This window comes from Pinus tabuliformis, chromosome 4_2, assembly GCF_031772625.1.
Source record: "Pinus tabuliformis cultivar Carrire ecotype Pingquan chromosome 4_2, CPIR1, whole genome shotgun sequence".
Lineage (NCBI taxonomy): Eukaryota > Viridiplantae > Streptophyta > Pinopsida > Pinales > Pinaceae > Pinus > Pinus tabuliformis.
Window position 1 is genome coordinate 1,021,565,964 of NC_142304.1, and position 25,475 is coordinate 1,021,591,438.

Sequence of the window (25,475 nt, forward strand, 5' to 3'; positions counted from 1 at the left end):
TTCCAGTAATGCTTCAGTCAAAATATACCAATTTGGAAAAATGCAGAGATAGATTTCGTCAGGCTGGAAGAAGTGCTACCAATGCATCTACATACTAAGGCTAGTTTAGCCAATTTGATTACAAAGACAGCAAGTCAAAGGGTTCATAAAACTTAATACATCCAGCATCTCCAGTCACCTTCCTTTTATATGAAAGGAACAAAGTTCCCTGACTATCCAATCTAAAAAGGACAATAGGTCAAAATCCATATAGCACAAGTACTAAAAAATTGAATAAAATGTGATGAATGATATGTCTTACAATGACCTTCATGACAGTATATATCCACATTGACTAGTCATGTTGCTTGAATGGTCATGTTCTCTGGTTAGGTCATGTCCCATCGTTAGGATGTAACACTTCATTTAATATTATTATTCTAATAATAATATAATGGTTCCTTTCTCTTAGAAATGCTCTGTCCTCAAAGCATATTTATGGAAAAAAAATATCATTTATTATGGTTTGTAATGCCTTTTCATGATTCTCTATTCTTATAGTTGTGGTACTTGATGGCACAAGATGATATAATCTTCTAAGCATGGAACAGAACTTTTGAATTGTAAGAGGATCTCACCACCCTAATTTGATTCTTTATGGAACATTGTGCTTACAAGATTCCCAACATGAATTTTTATTATAAGGCAAAATAGAACTAGCATCAATATTCTTCAAAATATAGGTCAATTGTTTTTGTTCAATGTGATGTTGATGCACTGATTGCTTAAGGTATAGGCTATTGTGATTAGGATGTTCATATAGTGTCTCTGTAACTTGATCTTTCCTTGTCATAGGTGTAATGTTTTCTTCATCAACTTTGATATCTAAAGATATCCTGACTTCAATTAGATTCGCATCTTCCTGAATTGTGATGTTGATTGGATCTATATTGATTCATTTCTCCATGACTTTGAGTTTTACATTTAAGACTTTGCTAGTTCCATTGCTTCAGTCATTATTTCTTTACTAATCAATGCTTCCATGTTGATAAGATGTGCTAACTATTATTGTAGAGACCTATTATCAGTTTTTAGCCTCTTGATTTGTGCAAAAAAAAATTCTATTGAGGTCTTTTAAATGAGAATTTTATTCATTCTCAGCAGTGTTGAAAATATCGGTATCGGCAAAATATCGGCAAGGGTCCGGAAAATATCTTATCGGCAATATCGGCAAAAATATCGGCAAAATATCGGCAAATATCGGCAAGCATAAAAAATAATTTTTTCAAATTTTTAAATATAGCCGATATTTTGCCGATATTTTCAAAATATCGCGATATTTTGCCGATATTTTCCGATATTTGCCGATATTTTGAAAATATCGCGATATTTTCTCGGCGATATATCGTTTTGCCGAAAATATCGCGATATTTACGAATATCGCCGATATTATCAACTGTGATTCTCAGAGACAACCTCGTCATATTTTCCTTTAAATCTTGATTTGATTATGGTAATTCGTTATTGAACTATTTCTCATTTTTTAATTCCTTAACTTGAGGAAGCAACTCTTGAAACAACTTTTTAGGCAAGAATTTTCTTCATCCCTCTCCAACAAGCTTTTCTGAAGTTTTATCGTGATTTTTGATTCTCCATTTGTAAATTTTGATTGCATTGGATTGTGATGCATCGTACGAGTGATGTTGATGTTTGACTTGTTAGATTTTGTTTCTTAGAATCTGTTGACGGCGCTGGACCTGCCAACATTCAAAGGGTCTCCCCAATATTTGGTCCCAATTAGACTTCACACCGTTTTGGATTCGAGCCCCATCTAGAATATGGCCCCGTTGCCAGTTATATTAAAGCTATGTCTTGGCTCTAACTGTCAGCAAGAGAGAGGAGTGCAAATGTTCCTTCGAAAAGCAAAAGGGTGTGCCTGGTGAGTGTTCGATCGCATGTGTGTCAAAGTTCTTTCACTACGGAGGGGGGAGAAGAGAGCCTTGAAGAGAGAGGTAGTAGTACGACTCTAGTAGAGACACACATAAACAAGAAGGATCCATATCAACACCAAGCGGAATAGTCCACAAAGATGCGACAATCATTGCAACCAATGTAACAAGGAAGATCTGTCTAATATCCAACGGAATAGTCCACGAGGATGCGACAGCGATAATAACAATTACAGCACATTCTCAATATGATAAATACCAAAATAACCGAAATAGTTCAACTACTTAGCACAGATGAAAGCGAACATGAATTACACATATTCATAAAATAGTCTTACCAACATCCATAATCCATGCATGAAGAATGTGCTGGCCCATAGGGCTTCTTATATTAAGTAAAAGTTCCATGACACATGTATACAATGAACATCACTAACTCCAATAGTGGAGCGTTGGAGCCACTCCTTGCTCCTCAAAAGAACTAGCTCAGTGTTGCGGGGGAGCGCCCCACCCCCCTCGAACCCGCTCCCGAAGCGCGCTCCGGGCCGGAGCGGCTCGGGAGCGGGTCGGGAGCGCGCTCCCCAAATCGCTCCCGAACGGGAGCGATTTTCGGGAGCGCGCTCCCGTAAAAAAAATTGCGCTCCCTGGTCTGTGAGGGAGCGCTTCAGGGAGCGATCGCTCCCGCGCTCCCGGAGCGCTTTTTAATGCCCGGGAGCGATCGGGGAGCGATCGCTCCCTGATCGCTCCCGGGCATTAAAAAACGCTCCAGGAGCGAATTTTAAAAAACCGGGAGCGGTTCGGCGGAAAAAAATTCCGCCGGACCCGAAAAAACAAAAAAATTTAACTAATTTTTTTTGGTTTATAAGCCCAATGGGCCAAAAAAAATCATTTCAATGAGATTGAGCTTGAGCTTGAGAGCTGAGGAAGAGCAAAGGAGCAAGGAGCAAGAGCTGAGGAGCAAGGAGCCAGAGCTGAAGAGCGAGGAGCAAGTGCCAAGGAGCGAGGAGGAAGCTTGCAGAGGTAAGTAACTTAATCATTTAGTTAGTTTAGCTGGTTAGGTAGTTAATTTGGTTAGTTTCATTTACCTGTTTGAGTTTAAAGATCATTAATTTAAATTAAATTAATAAATTAAATGAATTAATCCCAATAAACTAAATTAATTTGCAGATTCAAGACTCAAACCCTACAAACATCAAACACGATGGACCTGAGCATTTTTATTGGCATTTTCCTCTTCCTGGTCCCCTTTCTGGTTATTATGGTGGTGGAGAGTAGGAAACGGAGGGGGCCTGAAACTGAAGAGGTGGATGAAGAAGCCGGAGGAAGTCAAATGGGTGAAAACCCCAGTGAGGAGGATGTGGAGGAGGGTGAACATGAGGGTCAAAAAACTAAACAAGACCAAACTCCATTGTGGAAATATGTTCACAGGGCTGAAACAGGGAGAGGGGGTGGAACCACTAAATTTCATTGCCCCCATTGCAACACTGACTACACAGGCTCATACACCCGTGCTAGAAGACACCTCTGCGGGAAAAGGCCATGGGATGGAGAGAAACAAATAGGAATCAAAACTTGTGACAAGGTGTCAACAGCAGATAGAGCCAAATACATAAAGGAAGAGGAGGACGCCCAATACAGAGCAAAAAGATCAAGGGGTTTCTTTGAACCAAGCTCACAAAGAACTCCTTCAGCATCCTCCCAAGGCAGTGGATATGGACATGGAGGCACAGGGTCATCATCTTTACGCCGTAGAACCATATCAGATTTCCTTGATGAGGGGTGTAGGAATGATGTGGATTCAAAAGTTTACAGGTTCCTCTATGCATGTGGGATACCATTCAATGTTCTACGCTCACCTTATTGGCACGAAATGGTTTCTGCCATAAATGATGCCCCTAAAGGATACAAGAGCCCTGGGCATGACAAGGCAAGAACTGTTGGCCTTGATCATGAAAAAGCAAAAATATCACATTCTTTGAATAAAATGACAAGTTCTTGGACTGACAATGGGGTGTCCATTGTATCTGATGGATGGACAAATGTAAAAGGCAAGCCATTGATAAGTGTTCTTGCCGTGTCTATTAGTGGTCCCATCTTTCTAGCTGCACATGATTACTCAGACAAGTTCAAGACCGCTATCAACATTGCAGAAGCATTGCTTGAAACAATTGAGCGTATTGGCCCATACAATGTCATCCAAGTCATCACTGATAATGCTCCTAATTGTAAGGCAGCGGGAGCAATTATTGAGGATAAATACCCGAACATATTTTGGTCTGGATGTTTGGTTCACACATTGAACCTTCTATTGCATGATATTGTCAAAAACAAAAATGAACAATACCAATGGATTGGTAATTTGTACAAGAAAGGAAAAAAAATGATAAAATTTATTACAAATCATAGCAATACCCATGGCCTTTTCCGCAGTCACTCGAGATTGGAGTTGCTGAAGATTGCGAGGACTAGATTTGGTAGCTATTACCTCACCTTCAGGGGCCTTTTGAAGGTAAGAGAGGCATTAGCTAGCATGGTATCAAGTCCACATTGGCAGGTGTTAAAGGAAAGGGCTACAAATGTAGCTGACATTGCAGGTTTTGAAAAGGTGGAGGAGGCCGCTCTTGATGGGCAGTTTTGGACAACTGTGAGACAGGTATTGGATTTCACCAAGCCAATTTATAACATGATTCGGTTTGCAAATACAGACAAACCAGTGATTGGCGAGGTGTATGAGCAAATGGATACCATGTTGGGGGAAATAAAAGACATTGTTCATAACAAAGATCCCGACCTGTACAAACTGATTCACGATTGTGTGTGTGAACGGTGGAATAGGCTTAACCTTCCACTACATTGCTTGGCGTATATCCTTACGCCAAAATACTACTCAGATTCTTGGTTGGGCAAACCTACAGCAGGGGGTGGTGTTAGGACCAAACCCCATTTAGATCGAGAGGTAACTAGAGGATATCTGGAAGCATTAGAAAAGCTGGTGCCTGACAGGGAGGAATGTGCAGCTGTGCGCCTTGAAATAGGCAGATACTTCACTGGCAGTGGTTTGTATGGTAACTTCCATGCAATGGATGACAAAGATAAATTTGATTCTCTCACATGGTGGGAAACATATGGCGGCCACGGACTTTTGCGAAAATTGGCAATAAAAGTTCTTTCACAGGTTGTAAATTCTTCTTCTGCAGAGAGGTGTTGGAGCACCTACAGTTATATACATAATGTGAAAAGAAACAGGCTCAACGAAAACCGAGCAGAAAGCTTGGTTTATGTGCACTACAACTTGAGGTTGTTGAGCCATTACTGTGATCGGGCTAATGAAGATCCCACATAAAAAATTTGGGACAATCACCCTGAGGACGACAATTTGGAGGATGGCATTGTACATATGGAAGAACTAGAAGAGGAGCTTGTACGGGATGAAGCTGAAGCAGCTGCAGCAGCCATGCCACCTCCACCTCCACCATCCAGTAGCAGTTCTCGGGGCCCGAGTCTTGTTCCATTGCTGTCGCCACCTCCATCGACACCCTCGCGTGGAGGCTCTAGTTCTGGTCGTCGGTCTGGGCGGGAGACTCCTAGAAGACCACCACGACCTACTTATACTCCTGGAGACTCTCGTGGCAAGGGCCACTTGTAGATTTACAGTTTACTTGTCTTTTTTAGTTTCTATTAGACTTGTCACTTTAGTTTTCATAACTGTTCAGTGTTGAGTTTTGAGTCCTTGACTCTTGACTCTTGACTCTTTCATATCATTATAACATTATGATATTTTTTGTAAACATTATATCACTGTGACAATGAAAATTCGAAGTTTGAAGTTGGGCCTTGGCAATTATAACTCATTGGTAATGATTGTGAATTATGAATATGATGCTTTGTGAAAGACTAAAGTTGTTTCATTTCATCTCATTATTCATGTTTCATTTTATAAATTTTTAACATTTCATATCATGTTAACAGTTAGAAGTTAGGACTTAGAAATATCTTCGATATTACTTCTTGTAATGGTTAAACTTGGCTTACAAGTACAACTTGTTACTTTGGTGATCAATGATGATAAATGTTATTGAATTTTCAATTCTGAAAGCTTGAAGTTGAAACTTTAATATTGAATTTGATGAATCATGATTTATAAGACTCAATATGTTGCAGTTGTAATATGTATTTTAATTTTACTAAGGTTGATGACGATTATAATTTCTAGATGATTGATGTGATATGGTTCAATGATCAATTTATGTTTTTTATGTCTATTTCATCATTCTACATGTTTTTGTTGACATATATGTATCAAAAATTAAAAAATATAAAAAATATATATATTTTTAAAAAATCGCTCCGGGATTCGCTCCCAAACCGGGAGCTTCTGAAAATGGTCGCTCCCGCTCCCGCTTCCGCTCCCGCTCCCCGCTTCCGCTCCCGCTCCCAAGTAACATTGAACTAGCTTATCTCTCTAATGCCTTGCGGAAGGAGCCAAGGTGAAAAGTCCTTTGCTCTTACAATAAGGGTGTATATAAAAACACATGGAATTTACAAAATTGAAGAAGAAAAATGCTTGAAATAAGAAAAAATTAAAAGACTAGAAAAGCATTCTTTGAGAAAACATTATTTTAAACAGAAAATGCATTGCCTACGTAAAACATAGAAGCTTTATGATAACTAGAACAAATCATTTTAGAAATATAACTTTTCAATCATTTGGCTGAATATATTTGAAAGATATATATATATCATGCCTTTTGAGTATTTTACTTTCTAAATGTATAAAAAGTGCACATGCCATTTATCAAAATGAAGAAGGGATATTCTTGAAATAAGAAAAATTAGATAGACTATTAAAGCATATTTTTTTGGTACATAATGACAAGCTATTGGTACATGTATAGTTCTGCATCGTCCACTATGCTTTTCCACACAACCTTCTGAACTAAAATCATTCTGATAAAGTTTCCTTAAGCCTAGATTGGCATATCTCTTGGTTACAGCATAAGATATAAAGAAAACTATACAACTACAAATTTATCAACTTACTTTCATCTTTTATGAATTTGCTTGAAACCCACTTCTTTGCAACACAGCATTGTTGACTAAAATCATTCTTATAAGTTTTCCTTAAGCTTAGATTGCCATAGCTCTTCATTAAAGAATAAGATGTAAACAAAACACTACAAATAGAAAGTTATCAACTTACTTTATTCTTTTGCCGATTTGCTTGAAACCCACTCCTGCTTTGCAAACTGAGATTGCTTTATACAAGCACTCCTCAGTGACCTAGAAGTCATAAACTTAAAGGCATAAATATCATACAAAAGCATAATTAGCAGAAAAATGAATCTTGATCAATGACAATGCCACATACTGAGACAAATTAAATGACATGAAAGTTTCAAAAACCTGTATGAAAACATATTGTCTCTAGGAACACAAGTGAAACTACTTTCCAACATAGAAGTCATTTTTCTATCACAATGTCAAATGTAATTTAACTTTCCAAAGATAAACTGTGACAGAGCATCAAAGAATGTATGTTTTTTCACTCACACGTTGTGAGACCCATGATATCTGTTGCCTCAAAATCTAGCAAGTTTTGTGAGGAGAGCTCACAGGACAAGAACTAGACCAAGGAACAACAATGAGCGTCACCACAGCACACCACCTCCAGCGCTTTACTGGATTCTCACCACAAGGGAAGCTTCCCTATATAGGTCATCTAATGGATATTCAAGTCTAAGGCTTGAGGTGACAAGGATAGGTTTTAGGAGAGGTACTCAACTTAAGGACAAGGCTCAAACTAGCATAGATGAGGCAAAGCATACCCTCCAAAGGCCTATATAAGGCACAAGTGACCTAGGGAAGCCTCCCTTGTGGTGAAAATCCACTAGAGAGTAGGAGCTGGTGTGTTGTGGTGACAGTGGGCCTCCACCTCATTGTTGTCCCTCGGTCTAGTTCCTGTCTTGTGAGCTCTCCTTAGAAGAGCTGCTAGATTTTGAGGTAACATTTTGTGGTGTCATTGCCAGGGAGGATTTGAGTCAACCTCCCCGATATTTGAAGATTAAGATTCATCCCTTTTAAAGAGGACATTTAAGACAACAAAATAGCTTCTCTTCTAAGTTCTAGCGACTCCTGATAACAATCCTATTAAAACTCCTAGTAGTACTTCTGACGATACCATAGCTCCAAGAAAGAAGAAGACTACCTGAAAGACTGTTGAAGCAGCTACATCCCCTATGATCCCACAAAGTCCTGTGGTTAGAAGTGTATTTGTAGACAATATTGTACCTAACACCATGGACAAGCCATGGCTTCTTGCTACATTTAGGCCACTGGATGTTGGAAAAATCCCTGATACTCTGCATCCCTTACCTGAAAAGTATTGCGAGTGGTTGCATAAATTTAATGATACTAACGCTATTGTTGTAGAGAAACACATGCATGAATTTTACTGGGAAGTGAGTGCTAAACTGATCATGGATGAGGATGTAGTAATGATGCTCTTTTCCTTGACTTCAGAAGGAAGTGCTAGGGATTGGTACCTTAGTTTACCCCAAGGTACTACCACTAATTAGGATACCTTTTGCCAAAACTTCAACAAAAGATGGGCCACAATCAAGGAAGGAGTTTGTTAGTTTTGTAGCGTCGGATGTGTTCTAGCCACGAAATTTTGTGGAGAGGCTAGAATACATGAGATCTCCAAAACCTAGAAATCGTTTCTGGAAATTCCACCTAAAGACGACTTAATTAAAATAATTAATCATTTTTTAATGTTTCCTAAGTCTAAACTTAGGAAATATGATTAATTAAAGGGTATTAATTAAGTCCTGGTGAGAATCTTCTAGAAGAAGACATAGATCGAGTTCTAAGTTAATATTAGCCATCGATTATGTTTTAATCTTGGCCATTGATGTCTCAACGAGAGATTATAAGAAGAAACTTGATGGGGCTTGGAGAATACACACCAGCAGCTACTCAGTTGCCCAGGCAGATCGATTTTCTCAATTTAGCAAAGGAGATAAAGCCAGAGGGAGAGTTGCAGGGGAAGAGAGAGAGGGTATTAGCAGTGATCCAGGAAGTGCAAAATGAGTCCCTGAAGAGACAAGAAGAGGAGAGACGCAAGCCACTAGAGCTATATGCAGCACTAGCACAAAGGGTGACGTAGAAACCCAACGTATGGTCAGAGGGTTCATCTCGGGGTCAGGGAGTCGTTGTGGAGAGTGAGAAATTGGTCACTATATTTGTCTCAGTATTTTTCCTCTATTCTGATGTCCAAATTCTTGTACTTGAATTTCTACTGAATAATTAATAAAGAAACCCTCATCTGCTGCACCGGTTTTCCCAAGTTGGGTTTTTCCAGGGACAATTGTCCAAAAATAATTGTGTCAATACTTTTATGTGTGTGCTAGAATTTCTCTAATTTTCCAACATTTATTTTCCATAGTATTTGTTTTGTGAAGGCGGCAACGTATATATTTCAATATTTATTGTAGGAAACTGCAAATAATTTGTTTAATTAATTTAACAAATAGAAGAATTATTATCAGTTACTACAATAGCATTCTAGGTTTCATAATTTTCACATGGTATCAAAGCTCAGCTTGGAAGCTGGAAAGCTCAGTGGTAGAAGGGAAGAGGAAGTTTGAGGCTCTGCGTAGGCAACGGTTTGAAACCCTCAGAGGCAGCACAATTCCTTTGGCCAGGAAGATCATTTTGTTGAGGAAAAAATTATTTCTCTAAGAGAGTTGATAGAGAATAAATTTTCCAGATCAAAGACCACCAAAGGCAAAGGGAGCAACAGTATTTTCCTTGCAAAGCAGATCTTCAGCTGGGACGCAATTATTTTTTAGCGGTTTGCTGGTACAAGAATAAAGTCAGGAAGGAAAGGAGAAATAGCACAAAATCATGAACAGAGTCAACTGTCAAGAAGCCTCAAAATCATCTTCCAGGTTGGAGGATGAGTTTGCATGCTTGTCAGGTTCAACATCATCTAGTGTATGGTACATTGATAGTGGAGCTTCAGCTCCTATGATAGGGGTTAGAGAATATTTCTCTAGCTATCAGGAGGAGCAGACAGACTTCCAAATCACTGTGGGCAACAGAACTAAATGTACTCCGGTAGGGACAGGCACTATAAAATTTCAGACAGAAACGAGAACCAGCACCAGCGCTACTAATGTATTGCATGTGCCAGGATTGGGTATGAACCTAATTCTAGTTTCCCAATTGCAGAACAAGGGGTACGATGTACACTTCATGGGGAAGAAAGTGTATGTCAAACGCTCTAACTGGAAGAAGGTGAGACAGAATGGAGCTCGGAGCAACAGATTATACAAGTTGTTGTTGGATTCTCCAATGGCAGTGATAATAGCAATGGGAAAGAGTTGAAAAAACTATGGCATAGTTGGATGGGACATTTACACCATGGAGCACTTAGGATGCTCAGAGAAACTGTAACGGAGTTCCAGTTCTCAGCACAAAGCACGATGATGTGTGTAGAAGATGCATACTTGGGAAATACACAAAGGCAACATTTCCTAGAAGTGACAGCAAAGAAAATGGCGTGTCGGGATTGATACATAGATATTTGTGGTCCTATGTCCACTAGAGCTCTTAGTGGTGGTGAATATTTCATCACCTTTATTGATGATCATTCCAAGAAGACCTAGATCTATTTCTTAAAGACCAAAGGTGAGGTCCTTGATCAGTTCAGAGAGTTCAAGGCTCTCGTAGAGAACAAGACAGGGAAAAAGATCAGATAATGGTGGAGAATACATAGATAAAGAATTCACAGACTTCTGCGCAAAGGCATAAAAAGAGAATGGACAGCTCCATATAATCCTCAGCAAAATGGAGTAGCGGAGCGAAAGAACAGAACAATAGTTGGGGCTGCAAAGGCTATGATGTATGACCAAGATTTGCCTAGATTTTTATGGGCAGAGGCATGCAACACAGCGGTGTACATTCAAAACAGAACACCTCATAAAGCATTAGGGAAGAAAACGCCAGAGGGGGTCTTCACAAGGAAGAAGCCCGAAGTAAGTCATTTGAGGATATTCGAGAGTGTGGTTTACTGTCACATACCAGACGAAAAGCGCAATAAATTGGATCAAACTGCAGAGAAGGGGTTCCTCGTAGGGTATAGCGAAACCTCAAAGGCATACAAGATCTACATTCCTAGTAGCAGGAAGATTGTAGTGAGGCAAGATGTAAAGTTCATGGAAGACAGAGCTTTCAAAAGATCCCAAGAAATACCTGTAGGTGATCGGCCAGTAGAAGTTCCATTAGTTCAGTAGCAGGGACAACAAGTGGGACAAGTAGGAGAACAGTGACAGGGATCGAGTACAGTGACCAGTACCAGTATCTCCTCAGGGGTAGGAGATCCAGGGAATTCTTAGCGGACGGAGCAGCGGGGATAGGAAGAGGAACTGATTGAACCTCCCACCACCAATGGTAGAGGCAGTAGAGAAGTGCATCAGACCTTGAGGGACGCAGAAGAGTTTGTCGGAGCTCCTAGGACAAACAAGAGACAGCGCAAGCAGCCTAATAGATATCAAGCTTTGGTAGCTTAAGTTATAGAACCCTCCAGCTTTCAGGGAGCCGCATAGCATCAAGTATGGGTGGATGCCATGGTAGAAGAATACAGTTCTCTCATGACAAATGATGTTTGGGAGGTAGTGCCTCGGCCAGAGGGCAACTCCGTGGTAGGGTCCAGATGGATCTACAAGATCAAGTAGGCTAGAGATGGCAGTGTAGAGAAGTAAAAGGCTAGATTTGTGGCAAAGGGGTATGCAAAGAAGGAAGGTATAGACTATGTGGAGACCTTCACCCTAGTTGCCAGATATACCTCTATCAGATCTGTTATATCCCTAGGAGCGCAGTTAGGATGGGAGATTCACCAGATGGACGTCAAGACAACATTCTTGAATGGGGTGATAGAAGAAGAGGTGTATATAGAACATCCTGAAGGGTTTGAAACTCATGAGAAGCACACTGATGTATGTAGATTGAAGAAAGCCCTCTATGGGCTCAAATAGGCACCCAGGGTGTGGTATGGTCGGATTAGCAATTATTTGTAGCGGTTGGGATTCATCAAGAATCAAGAGTGATGCGGATCCCAATCTCTACTATTTGATGGTGGAGAATGAGCCTCTCATTCTGGTTTTTTATGTAGATGACATGTTTCTAACAGCGTCATCAAGGCTCATAAAGGACTGCATAAGGAACCTTGAAGCAAAATTCGACATGAAGGATATGGGGTTGATGCATTATTTTCTAGGATTGGAAGTATAGCAAAAAAATGGGGAGATCTTCCTTGGGTGAGGGAGTGTTAGTTTTTGGTAGCATCGGAAGTGCTCTAGACCTGAAAATTGGTGGAGAGGTTAAGGCACATGAGTTCTAAAGAACCTAGAAACTGTTTGGTGAAATTCCACCCGAATTGTATTTTATTAAAATAAATAATATTTTTAATGGGTTTCCTAAGTCTAAACTTTGGAAAATTAAAATATTAATGGGTATTGTTGTCACACAGAATGTCTAGGCACTGTGACAACGGCTCAGATCGGGGGCTGTCACCCTGATCCCCAATCTCTCTGTTTAAGTTGTCTCCCTACAGCGGGCTAAGGGGGGTAGACCCTATGGAAAAATGGAATGAAGAAGAACTAGTTGGGAACCAACCAGTTCGGGAGACACAGCAAGGTGATCAAGTACTTGATTAAGATTTAGCAAGACCTAGGATTTGATTAGATTTTAAACGATTGATACCAGTGCATTATGGAGTCAACAATCTTGCTAGGGAAATGAAGACCAAGTAATTGATTAGCAACTTCTGCTTAGATGAATGACTATCTTATATGAAATGCCGACCCTAAAACTAATGTGAGATGCAAGAATCTTAGTTAATTTTAGTTAAATGCCTATTTAAATGTGAATCCTTCAATCCCTTCTCTGTTGAGCCTAATTTTGTAGTAATTGGCAGAGAGAAGATAAAGAGAAGCACACTAAGGTGTGATTAACAATACCTCTCCTGAAATTCTAACATACCCGGTGCCTCCAGCGCTGCAGAGAATTGTGGCTCTGACGACTGCAAGGTCATCATTTTAAGTACTATTAAATCAGGCTTCCCAAGCAAAGATTGATGGATACCTATCTCTCTATCGACCAAGCTTATGCTTGGAAGTAAATTTTATCTAGGCAAAGTTAACTTATATGCAAATGCAACGAAAGATGAGATGAAGTTAGACTCGAGGATGGGAAAATGCTTATGTCGCAGAAACTTCCAATACCCAAATGAAATGTTCGCTTTATTAAATGAAGACTCAAAATTAAACCCCTGAAGATATTACAATTAGAACACAAGCTTATTTCAAATCTTTCTGATACAGTTATAGCTCGAAGAGAACAAAAATTTCTTTGCAATTCGATATCAATGTCAATAGATGCTCAAAAAAAAATAATCAATTTATGAAACAAAGGATATGCATTTTATCACAATTCCATGACAGAGTACTTAATTTTCAAAAAATTAATTTTTAGAGCAGCAGTAAGAAAAACTTTATAACAGCAGCGATATGACAATGAAAACAATAAGCTATCAATGATATCATTATGCCAAAAATTTACCAAAATTTTTCCAAACTTGCCCACATGAATTATCAAAAATTTTCAGCGTGTTATGATGTGATTTCCGAAATTATATCAGATCTGATATACTTGTTACAGCCAGCAATTAAAACATGAAATAAGCCTAATGATGAATACCCAACTCAAAAAATTAATTCCTTAATGTATAAGACAACTTAGGAACTAATTTTAGGCCAGCCCACATGAAATTTTTCCACTGTTATATTTCAAACTTCAGAAACAGAATTATTCAGAGATAACAATGACCCAAAATGTAGATCTAGGCCAAATTCTTGATACACATCAAACATAAATGACTTATTAATGTATTTAGCAATTTTTTAGTTAATTTCAAACAACTTAGATGTGTTTTTCACCACTATTAGAAAGGTATATGACTGTTGTAACAAACAGTGAGGAAAAAGATGGTTTAGAGATCAAACCCTTAGGCCCTAGGCCTTGAAGATCACTTGCCCAAGTTGCCAAAAAAATTTCAATATCTGAAATACAAATTTTCTACAAAAACCCACCAATGATTAGCTTTAGAAAATCAAATATTCAAATCAAAAATGGAGCAAGGGAATCTAGGGCCAATGAGAGCTAGCACTAGGCCCAATAGAACTAGCGTTGGGCTAGGAAAAGGCAGATTTGGGCTTAGGTGCCCCAAAACTTAAAACCCTTGTTCTTAAAAAAATTATTTTGCTTCAGATCTTTAGATTTATTGCAAAATCTTTAATAATTGGCCCTGCAAACAAATTAGGGACAAGATATTGCCCTCCAGGGCCTAGATCTGTCTCAAAATTTTCAGATCTGCCGCTTGAAAAATCTCAGATCTGAAAATTTACTTGGCTGATTTCCCAGATCTATTCCTACAAACAATCTTTAAACCCAGATCTTGCCCTCTAGGGTCTAGATCAAGCCTAAATCTGAAGATTTTATTGGCTGATTTCTCAGATCTATTCCTGCACACAATCTTTGACCCCAGATCTTGCCCTCTAGAGTCTAGATCTAGCTCAAATCTAAAGATTTTCTTGGTTGGTTTCTCAAATCTATTCTTGCACAAGTGAAAATAAAAAAACCCAATACCCAATATGTACAAAAATAAAGAAAATCCCAAAAACCCAAATGTTAAAATTCAAAATTATGTTACAAAATTTCAGATCTACACAAGTAAATAACAAATCTATACAAATAATTTACAGATCTATCAGATCTGAGGAGTATGAGTCCAACTCCACTCCCAGATCTGATAATCTAAGGCTCTTAATAGTCAGATCTATCAAAATTTCCACAAAATATTTAAAAGATTTTGAAATTTTAGAGAGGTACTAGCCCAAAAACACCCTGTAGAAAAATAAAAATAAAAAATAAATAAAAATTATCATTAGATAAATCCTAAGGCTTATATGAAATAGGCTCTTCAAAAAATATGTGTTGAGAGTTGGTTGGTCCAACCGAGGACTATCCCCAAATGCTCAATGAGAACTTGAGAGAACTTCTACAAACACTAGATCAACCATCAAATCAAGTAGAGAAATAGAACAACAATAAAATTTTGAAGAAATAGAGATCTTTGCTACTTCAATCAAAACTAAAAATGTTACCCTAGATCCAACAAAATGAGCTGTTGGTCAAACCACTTCAACCAGCGGAAGCCAAGAATTCTCCCTCAGAACAGGAAGAGGAAGAGGAGGCGATAACAGATGCACCTGCGACCAAAGGAAGAATGAATCGGGATCTTCGACAGATTTTGCGAGATGCAGAAGATTTCATCGATGTACCGAGAAACAATAAAAGGGAGCAAAAATAGCCAAATAGATATCAAGCCTTAGTAGCTCAGGACGGAGAGCCTTCCAGTTTTCAAGAGGCCACTCAACATCAAGTTTGGATGGATGCGATGGTAGAGGAATACAACTCTATAATGGTGAATGATGTCTGGGAAGTAGTGCCTATGCCTCAAGACAGATCGGTGGTAGGTTCGAGATGGATCTACAAGATTAAATACGCTGCAGACGGCAATGTCGAAAAATACAAAGTCAAGTTTGTGGCTAAGGGTTATGCTCAGAAGGAAGGAATTGACTACGAAGAGACCTTCACCCAATAGCCAGGTATACATCTATTAGAACCGTGATATCTCTTGCAACACAAATGGGATGGGAGATTTATCAGATGGATGTCAAAACAACATTCTTGAACAGGGTAATAGAAGAGGAAGTATACATTGAATAGCCAAAAGGCTTTGAAACACACGAGAAGAAGTCTGATGTATGCAAATTGAAGAAAGTCTTGTATGGGCTCAAACAGGCACCTAGAGCGTGGTATGGTCGAATTGATGGCTACTTGCAAAAGATGGGGTTCGTCAAGAGTGACGCAGATCCAAATCTCTACTATCTGGTTGTAGAGAATGAGCCTCTAATCCTAGTGTTATATGTGGATGATCTCTTCCTGACAAAATCATCCAAGCTCATCGAGAACTGCAAGAAGAATCTAACCATAAAATTCAACATGAAGGATTTGGGATAGATACATTATTTCCTGGGGTTGGAAGTTTGGCAACAGAAGGGGGAGATCTTCCTTAGACAAGGAATATATGCTACAAAAATTCTGAAGAGATTCAGGATGTAGGACTATAGGCCTAGCTACTCCAATGATCACCAACTGGAAGAAAATTGATGCATCAAAAGACATGGATGTTGATCCCACCTTATATAGACAGCTCGTAGGGTCCCTAATGTATATGGTCAATCCCAAGCCAAACATTCGTTACGTTGTCAATGCCCTCACTCAGTTCATGGTGGAACCGAAGAGGGCACACTGGGCAGCAACCAAACATGTTCTCAGATATATACAGGAAACAGTCGATTATGGACTCTTGTACTCCAGGAGTAAGGATATCAGATTGAGTGGATTTACTGATGCAGATTGGGCTGGAGTTCAGTGGATCGGAAAAGTACCTCTCGGTATTGTTTCCACATTGGATCGGGAATGACCTCCTAAAGCAGTAGGAAACAGAAATCCGTAGCTCTGAGCTCAGCTGAAGCAAAATATATGGCCGCTAGCACAGCTTCATGCGAAGCCATATAGCTTAGAAAACAGCTTGTGAACCTATTAAGAAGGAGGATGGAAGCGACCAGGGTCATGTGTGATAATTAGAGTTGCATCAAGTTCTCTGAGAATCCAATGTTTCATGTTCGGTCAAAGGAAATTGATATTCTGTGTGACATTGTCGGAGACTGTGTCCAACGAGGAGTTGTACAGTTGAGCTACACTCCTACAGGAGAACAGGTGGCAAACATCCTTACCAAGGTCCTTGGAAGAACAAAGTTTGCTTATTTCAGGGAGAAGATGGGGATTGTTAAAATTGGCAACTAGGGCCAAACTCCATGTGGGTCATCTTATTTATGGAAGTTGATATTTTTCTTGGATACCTCTCATCGAGAGGTGTAGGATTGATCTAAAGATCATCCGATTCCGATAAGTATTTATGAAGATATGAATTTATTTTGATTATGGACAAATTGTCAAGTCAGCGAGCAACTTATGTAGGCTTAGAAGCCCAACAATCATGTCTATTCAACCTCTACATTTTAGTATAAATAGAAGAGGACTTGAAGTCATTTGTCACACACACACTTACTCTTATGATCTCAATTCATCCTGTTTTGGGTTTGATGAAGATGAGAGCTAGAGGGAGTGCCCTAGGGTATACGCTGCCCTAGATCTAAATGCAGTCATCGATAAGCTCTACGTTGCTCAAAAAGTCGGAAAAGCCAGAAAATCCAGAACTGTCGAAACTGCCAGAAAAGTCGGAACTGCCGGGACTGCTAAAAAAGCCAAAACTGCCAGAAAAGTTGGAAAAGCTAGAACTGCCGGAAAAGCCGGAACTGTCGGAAAAGCCGGAATTGCCAGAAAAGCCGGAACTGCCAGAAAAGTCGGAAAAGCTAGAACTGCCGAAACTGCCAGAAAAGCTGGAAAAGCCGAAAGTACCAGAACTGACGGAAAAGATGGAACTACCGAAAAAGCCGGAAAAGTCAGAAAAGCCAGAACTGCTGGAAAAGTTGGAAAAGCCAGAACAGCTGGAAAAGCCATAAAAGCCGGAAATGCCTGAAAAGTCGGAAAAGCCGGAACTTCCGGAAAAGCCGGAAAAGCTCTAACTGCCGAAAAAGCCAGAATTGCTGAAAAAGCCGAAACTGCTAGAAAAGTTGGAAAAGTCGGAACTGCTGAAACTGCCGGGAACAGCCAGAATTGCTGGAACTACCGGGAAGAGCTAGAACTGCCAGAACTGCCCAGAACTGTTGGAACAGCCGAAGCATCTATCTCCGAAGGAGCAGCATGCAAAGGACAACTAACTAACATTGGGACAGTTGTATGGTACTTAGCAACAAATACAACAAGCATGCAATGTTACAGCTAGCATGCAAGGGACAACTAGCATGCAACAGCAAGTATACTAAGGACAACAAGCAAGCAAGGGACAACAAGCAAGCAAGGTGCAACCAACACATAGGTCATGATGGAAACATGGTGAAACAACGGCACATAATGCAGTACAGCGATGGGTACAATCATGATTAATGAAGCGTGATGAGATTCAGCATAATGATGATGGGTGCAGCATGGTGCAGCGTAGTGAGGTGCAGCGTGATGAGGAAATGTAGCACAACGATAGGTGAAAGAGTCACCTTGGAGAATCAGTTGAAGCAGCATGTCTTCAACTGATCTCATGTATCATCTTCTTAGAGATGATCTATGCTCTTATCTAGATAAGTCAAAGTGTTGACTTCTATTGTAAACGTACTATCTCTCTCTCTCTCTCTGTTGAACTATTGAAGAACAAATAAGAAGAAGTGATCAAGGGTTTCACCACATTGGGGTTTGTCCCTAGCTAGCGCCACATCTTGTGTCCTCTTGTCTTGGCTTGTTTTCTACGATTTATATTTATGTTCTATCTGCAGTTTACTTTAACGCTGATGTGATTGCTAATCTAGAAAAGATATGGAGCTAACTGTGAAAATTGAAATAAATTGCTCTAAGCATAGAACATACCTAAAATTAACATGGTATCAAAGCTGAGATGAAGACAATGGCCAAGCAAGAGGGAAAGAGCAATCACCGAAAACAGTTGGGAAAGGACAAAAGGATCAGTGGATTCCTCATCCCTCTTCAAATTCACCGAGGGTGAAGTCGAAGCAGAGAATATTATCAGAATGGCGCAGTGGAAGTTTTTGATGGCCTACCTAAAGATCACTTCATTGGGAAGTTCGGGTCTAAGGGTGGAAGGAAAGGCGGATGCGTTGGTTGCAATAAGTTCGGCCATTATGCGAAGGAGTGTCTGAACGGCAAAGGCACATCTCTTGATGAAGATAACAATCATTCCAGGGACATCTTCAATGATCAAAGGAATGAAAGGTAATGTAGGTCATCAAGGAAATGGTCAACTCTTCAAAGGAGGCAACGAACCCCAGGTATGAAGAATCAAATGTTGTTTCTGATAAGATAAAGAAGTGTTATCTTGTATTGGCACTCTCCTTCAGATTCTTTGGGAATCTGGCTTATTTATTGTAGTGGTTCAAGGCACTTCATTGGATAGATGGCTGCACTCTCTAATTTGGTAGAGATGGAAACAATCGCGGGATTATACTTGGAGCCAATGCCACCTATCCCGGAAAGGGTGTAGGGAATGTTATCCCTCAATTGAATGAGGGTAACTTAATTCATTTACAGAATCTCTTTTATGTACCTGATTGCAAGAAGAACCTAGTGTCCATTTCAGCAATGGAAGTCAAAGGTTTCAGGGTGGCACTCATCGATGGAAAGGTATGTGTTTGAAAATAGAATTTTCATAGATGCTTTTGAGTTCAAGGCTGTATCAAGTTGCAGGAAGTCCACTGGGGAACATGTCCATTGACACATAGCACCGAAGGTCTGTGAATCAAATGGTGATAGGGATGCCTGAATTCAAAAAGAGCATGAAAGTACATGTCTGAGATGTACTAGAGGAAAATCTTACAAGGGGGCCATTCCCCTCATGTAGCAAGTCCACAGGTTTGGAACAACCCAAGGAGTTTAAGATTCATGATCGGGAATCTCATGTATACAGGTGGAAGAAAGCCCTCTATGGCTTGAAGCAAAACTCCCCGGACATGGTATGAGAGGATTGATAGCTGTCAGATGAAGCTGAGATTCACTAGGAGTGAAACCAATCCAAACCATTACCCAAAGGTTGTGGATGATAGACCTCTCATACCGGCACCCTATGAGGATGACCTATTTCTGACAGGTGCAGAACCTCTCATTTGCAGAAGTAAGAGGGAATTGGATTCCGGATGGGGAAGGATAAACTACAAGCTTGTGACTACCTCGAAGATATTAACTTTCAGAAGTTATATGGTAGTGATGTCAGACCAGATTTGGGAAATTCCTCTGAGTTTCATAAACTCATTTGCGTTGATGTTCTTGGTGAACTTCCGTCCGGACATATGTTTTGCATTTAGCATGGTGAGCTCATATTTGGTTGAGCCTCACTGGATTGGTGCCAAGAATCTTCTGAGATATCTTTGGGGCACAATCTCTCATGGATTGAGATACACTATCGGAAATATGAAACTGCATGATTATTCGAATGCTAAGTGAGCCGACAGTGTGGAGGATCACTAGAGCACTTCTCAGTGCTAGTTCTCTTTGGATTTTGCTTCGATATCATGGATAAGCAAGAAGCAGAAATTGGTTGCTATAAGCACCGCCGAGACTGAATACACAGCTATGAGTATGATCTCATGTGAAGCTACATGGTTGCAGAAGCTCTTAAGTGAGCTGTTTGTACACATGATGAATACCATTGTAATTCTCTGTGACAACCAGAGGTGGGATTCGATTATTGAGGAATCCTGTATTCGATGATTGCTCCAGCAGATAGACATCAGATACTGCCTTATCTAGGATATGGTAAGTCGTTGAGCAAGGAGGCTCCATCACATTGAGCCTGATGTACAGGTTGCAAACATTTTTTGTCAAAGCCTCGGGGAAAGGTCAAATCTGTAACTTTCCCGAACGACTTGGAGTCGTTGAGAGACCTTCTTATAAGGGTCCTGCATGTTGCATGCATTGAGCTTTGGGAGCTCTGGGGCGCTTGGGGTACTTACTGGAGCAACATACGACCACAGAGTGACTCACCCTCCTCTGGTGGTGCACTATGGAACAGGATGATTCGTTCTCCTGTGGGCCGGGATGATTCGCTCTCCGTGGCGACTATGGAACAGGATGATTCGTTCTCCTGTGGGCCAAGATGATTCGTTCTCCATGGTGACTGTGGAACAGGATGATTCGTTCTCCTGTGGGCCAGGATGATTCGTTCTTCGTGGCAACTGTGGAACAGGATGATTCGTTCTGCTGTGGAACAGGATGATTTGTTCTCTTGTGGGCCAGGATGATTCATTCTCCGTGGCGACTGTGGAACAGGATGATTCGTTCTCCTGTGGGCCAGGAGGATTCGTTCTTCGTGGCGACTGTGGAACAGGGTGATTCTTTCTCTTGTGGGCCAAGATGATTCGTTCTCCGTGGCGACTGTGGGCCAAGATGATTCGTTCTCCGTGGCATCCACTGACAGGATGATTCGTTCTCCTGTCAAGGCATCCTACCCATGTAGTCTGGGACTCATGGGAAGTACCTCTCACTTGATCAATGAGCAGGGAAATCAAGATAGGGACCATAGTAGTTCTATAGATGGACGCATCGTTGTATCTACCGTACTCCCTATGCTAGGATGACCTCCATTGATCTGGGATCAGTATGAGTGGTTTGAGACACTCTCTTGTGATATTGATCTAGGACCAATGAAACTGATCTGGGATCAGTATGAGTGGTTTGAGACACTCTCTTGTGATATTGATCTGGGATCAATAAAACTGACTTCAGGTCAGTAAGAGTGATGTGACACACTCTCTTCAGATGAAACTGACTTCAGGTCAGTAGAGAATGGTATGAGACATTCTCGATCAATTCTTCTTCTTCATGGTTCAGCAGATCAGAGCAAAGCAGAGCAGTGCAGGGCACTGATGGCAAAGATAGTACAGTCAGACATATGGATCAGCAGATGGAGTTCTCCCTAGTTGAGAGGGATTGTTAAAATTGGCAACTAGGGCCAAACTCCATGTGGGTCATCTTATTTATTGTAGCTAATATTCTTCTTGGATCCCTCTCATCGAGAGGTGTAGGATTGATCTAAAGATCATCTGATTCCGATAAGTATTTATGAAGATATGAATTTATTTTGATTATGGACAAATTGTCAAGTCGGCCAACAACTTATGTAGGCTCAGAAGCCCAAAAGTCATGCCTATTCAACCTCTACATTTTAGTGTAAATAGAAGAGGACTTGAAGTCATTTGTCACACACAAACTCACTCTTGTGATCTCACTTCATCCTGTTTTGGGTTTGATGAAGATGAGAGTTAGAGGGAGTGCCCTAGGGAATATGCTACCCTAGATAACATGCCCTAGATCTAAATGCAGCCATGGGAGAATAAGCTCTACGTTGCTCAAAAAGTCAAAAAAGCCGGAAAATCCGGAACTGCGGGAACTGCCGGAAAAGTTGAAACTGCCGACACTGCCTGAAAAGTCAGAAAAGTCGGAACTGCCGAAAAAGTCGGAACTACTAGAAAAGCCGAAACTACCAAAAAAGCCGGAAATGTTGAAACGGCCGAAAAAGCCAGAAAAGCAGGAATTGCCGGAAAAGTCGAAATTGCCGGAAAAGCCGGAACTACCAGAAAAGCCGAAAATGTCGAAAATGTCGGAAATGCCAGAAAAGTCGGAACTGTCGAAAAAGCCGGAAACGCTGGAACTGCCGGAACTGCCGGAAAAGCCAGAACTACCGGAACTGCCGGAAAAGACGGAAAAGCCAGAAAAGCTACAAATGCCTGAAATGCCAGAGACGCCGGAACTGCCGAAAAAGCCGGAAAAGCCGAAAAAGCTGGAAAATCTAGAACTGCCGAAAAAGCTGAAATTGCTGGAAAAGCCGGAAAAGCCGGAACTGCCGGGAACAGCCAGAACTACCGGAACTGTTGGGAAGAGCTAGAACTGCCAAAACTGCCTAGTACTGCTGGAACAGCCAAAGCATCTATCTCCGAAGGAGAGCAACATGCAAGGGACAACTAACTAACATTGGGACAATTGTATGGTACTTAGCAACAAATACACCAAGCATGCAATGTTACAGCTAGCATTCAAGGGACAACTAGCATGCAACAGCAAGCATGCTAAGGACAACAAGCATGCTAGGGACAACAAGCAAGCAAGGGTCAACAAGCAAGCAAGGTGCAACCAACACATAGGTCAGGATGGAAACATGGTGCAACAATGGCACATAATGTAGTACAATGATGCGTACAGTCATGATTAATGAAGCGTGATGAGATGTAGCATAGTGATGATGGGTGCAGCATGGTGCAGCGCGGTGAGGTGCAACATGATGACGAAATACAGCACAACGATAGGTGGAGTCACCTTGGAGAATCAGTTGAAGCAGCATGTCTTCAACTGATCTCATGTATCATCTTCTTAGAGATGATCTATGCTCTTATCTAGATAAGTCAAAGTGTTGACTTCTGTTGTAAATGTACTCTCTCTCTCTCTCTCTCTCTCTCTCTCTCTCTGTGCTGAACTATTGAAGAACATATAAGAAGAATTGATCAAGGGTTTCCCCACATTGGGGTTTGTCCCTGGCTAGCGCCACATCTTGTGTCCTCTTGTCTTGGCTTGTCTTCTGCGATTTATGTTTATGTTCTATCTGCAGTTTATTTTAATGTTGATGTAATTGCTAATGTGGAAAAGATATGGAGCTAACTGTGAAAATTGAAATAAATTGCTCTAAGCATAGAACATACCTAAAATTAACAGGATGATAAAGAATCCATTTTAGTAGCAGAAATGGGCATGATGTTGCAGTGCATATGTAGTGTTGGAAAGAAGGACCAGCAGCAACACGGATGCAGAGGGAGTTGCAGTGCAGATCCAGTGTTAGGAGGAAGGACCAGCAGCAACGCGGATGCAGAGGGAGCTGCAGTACAGATGTAGCAATGGCAATGATAGAGCCATGGGCAACAATACAGGATGCAGTAGTGCAGAGAATGTTGGGCAAAAAGGCCAAACATCAGCACAGGTACCGGTGCCAAATGATCAGGGTGATGCTTAGTTGTGGAGTATTACTAGAGCACATTCCTCGCTAAGAGGGAGTGTTGATTTGGGGTAGCATCAGATGTGCTTTAGCCATGAAAACTGGTGGAGAGGCTAAAGCACATGAGATCTCCAAGACCCAGAAATATTTTTGGAAAATTCTTTCCGGGTGAAGAGTTATTAAAATAATTAATATTTTTAATGAGTTCCTAAGTCTAAACTTAGGAAAATAAAAATATTAAGGGGTATTAATAAAGATAAGGATGAGAAGCTTCTAAGAGACGAAGATCAAGTCTATTTTAATTTTAGCCGTTCATTAGGGACTTAATCTCGGTCATTGATTCATTAACAGGAAAAGTATAAGAGAAGGCTTGAGGGTCATTTGCAGACATACTGAGGGAGACTAGTCAGTTTGATTTTTTGGAGTGGGGCTTGCTGAGAAATTCGAACTAGAAGACTGGATTGCAGTAAGAGGTAGCGATTATGTAACAGAGTGGCAGGGACAGTGCTGGAGGACCAGCGCAGAGATCAAAGAGGCAGACGCAGAGCCACTTAGGAAGACGCAGAGGCAGCAAGACCGCGTAGTCACTGGAGGGCCTGCGTGGGTGACGCAGAGAGACCAAGTGTTGACGCAGTGAGGTAAAGTGCCGACGCAAAGGGTCTGGGAGCTGCACAAAGGCTAGCTGGACTGACACTAAGCCTAGGAGAGGTATCGGAAAGTTGATCTCTGTTGGGTGAGCCAGTTTGGCACCCTAGTTGTACTCAATAAAAGCTGATTAATAAAATCCTCCTCTGCTGCACCGGTTTTCACACATTGGGTTTTTCTGAGGACAATTGTCCAAAAATCACTGCGTTGATGTGTTTGATTTTTGTGCATGTATTTGTTTCTATATAATGGTGTCATATCTGCAGTAGAATTTATTTTAGTATTTACTAAACGGATTTCGTAAATAACTTACTGAAGAATAAGTAGGTAAAATAAATCAGTTGCTGCAATAATAGAATTTTCACAATCTACACTTGTCATGCCAACAGAGGAGCTCAATGCAAGCCCTAGAAGGGCCTACGACATCATGACAGCAACATTTCGGCCCTCTTATTAGGATATTTATTATGTTTAACATTACCTACAAGGTTGGCTTGTGACCTTGATTAGTTCTTTCCCATTATTTTAATGTTTAAGGCAATGTTTTAACAAATGGCCAAGCTGATTCCGACTCAACCGAGCCAGAATGAGCCAATGTCTGGCCAGGTCGGCTCAGTGGTCGAAACAAATCGACTAGCCGGGTTGTTACCAATCCAGCTGAGCTCGAGTTAACTCGGTCAGCTCGATTACCGACACAAAAGCATGGCTTGCAGATTTTTTTGGGGGGAAATTGGACCCCATAGCCAATTCTAATTTGGCTTAGAGTTATTTTGAGGTCCATTTACCTCTCCCACTCCTATAAAAGCTACCCAACCCCTCTCATTTCCTCACAACTATCTCATTGCATTTGTGTGAGAATTTGTGAGGAGTTTGTGAAGAGATGTGGAGTTTGTTTTTGGAGCAGTAGTGAGAAGTCTTGGGCAAGCATTGGAGCAGCAATGAGGAGCTTCTTGGGCAGCCATTGGAGCAACATTAAGGAGTTGGTTTATTGGAGCACATTGTGGAGGCGGTTTGTGCCTAGAGATATTTTTTTTTCACTTCTAAAATATGTTTTTGCTTATTTATTTTTTTCTAGAAATTGAAAAGAGTCTTTTTTGTAAAAGAAATGA

General features: G+C 40.6%; 1 protein-coding gene across 1 annotated transcript in view; it reads right to left on the minus strand.

The window, feature by feature from the left end:
• Positions 1-25,475, minus strand: part of MAP1C (methionine aminopeptidase 1B) — a 308,081-nt gene that overhangs the window by 85,221 nt on the left and 197,385 nt on the right. The window contains exon 7 of the mRNA XM_089424489.1: positions 7,129-7,208. Coding sequence (XP_089280615.1) covers positions 7,129-7,208 — 80 coding nt within the window. The remainder of the gene's footprint in view (positions 1-7,128; positions 7,209-25,475) is intronic.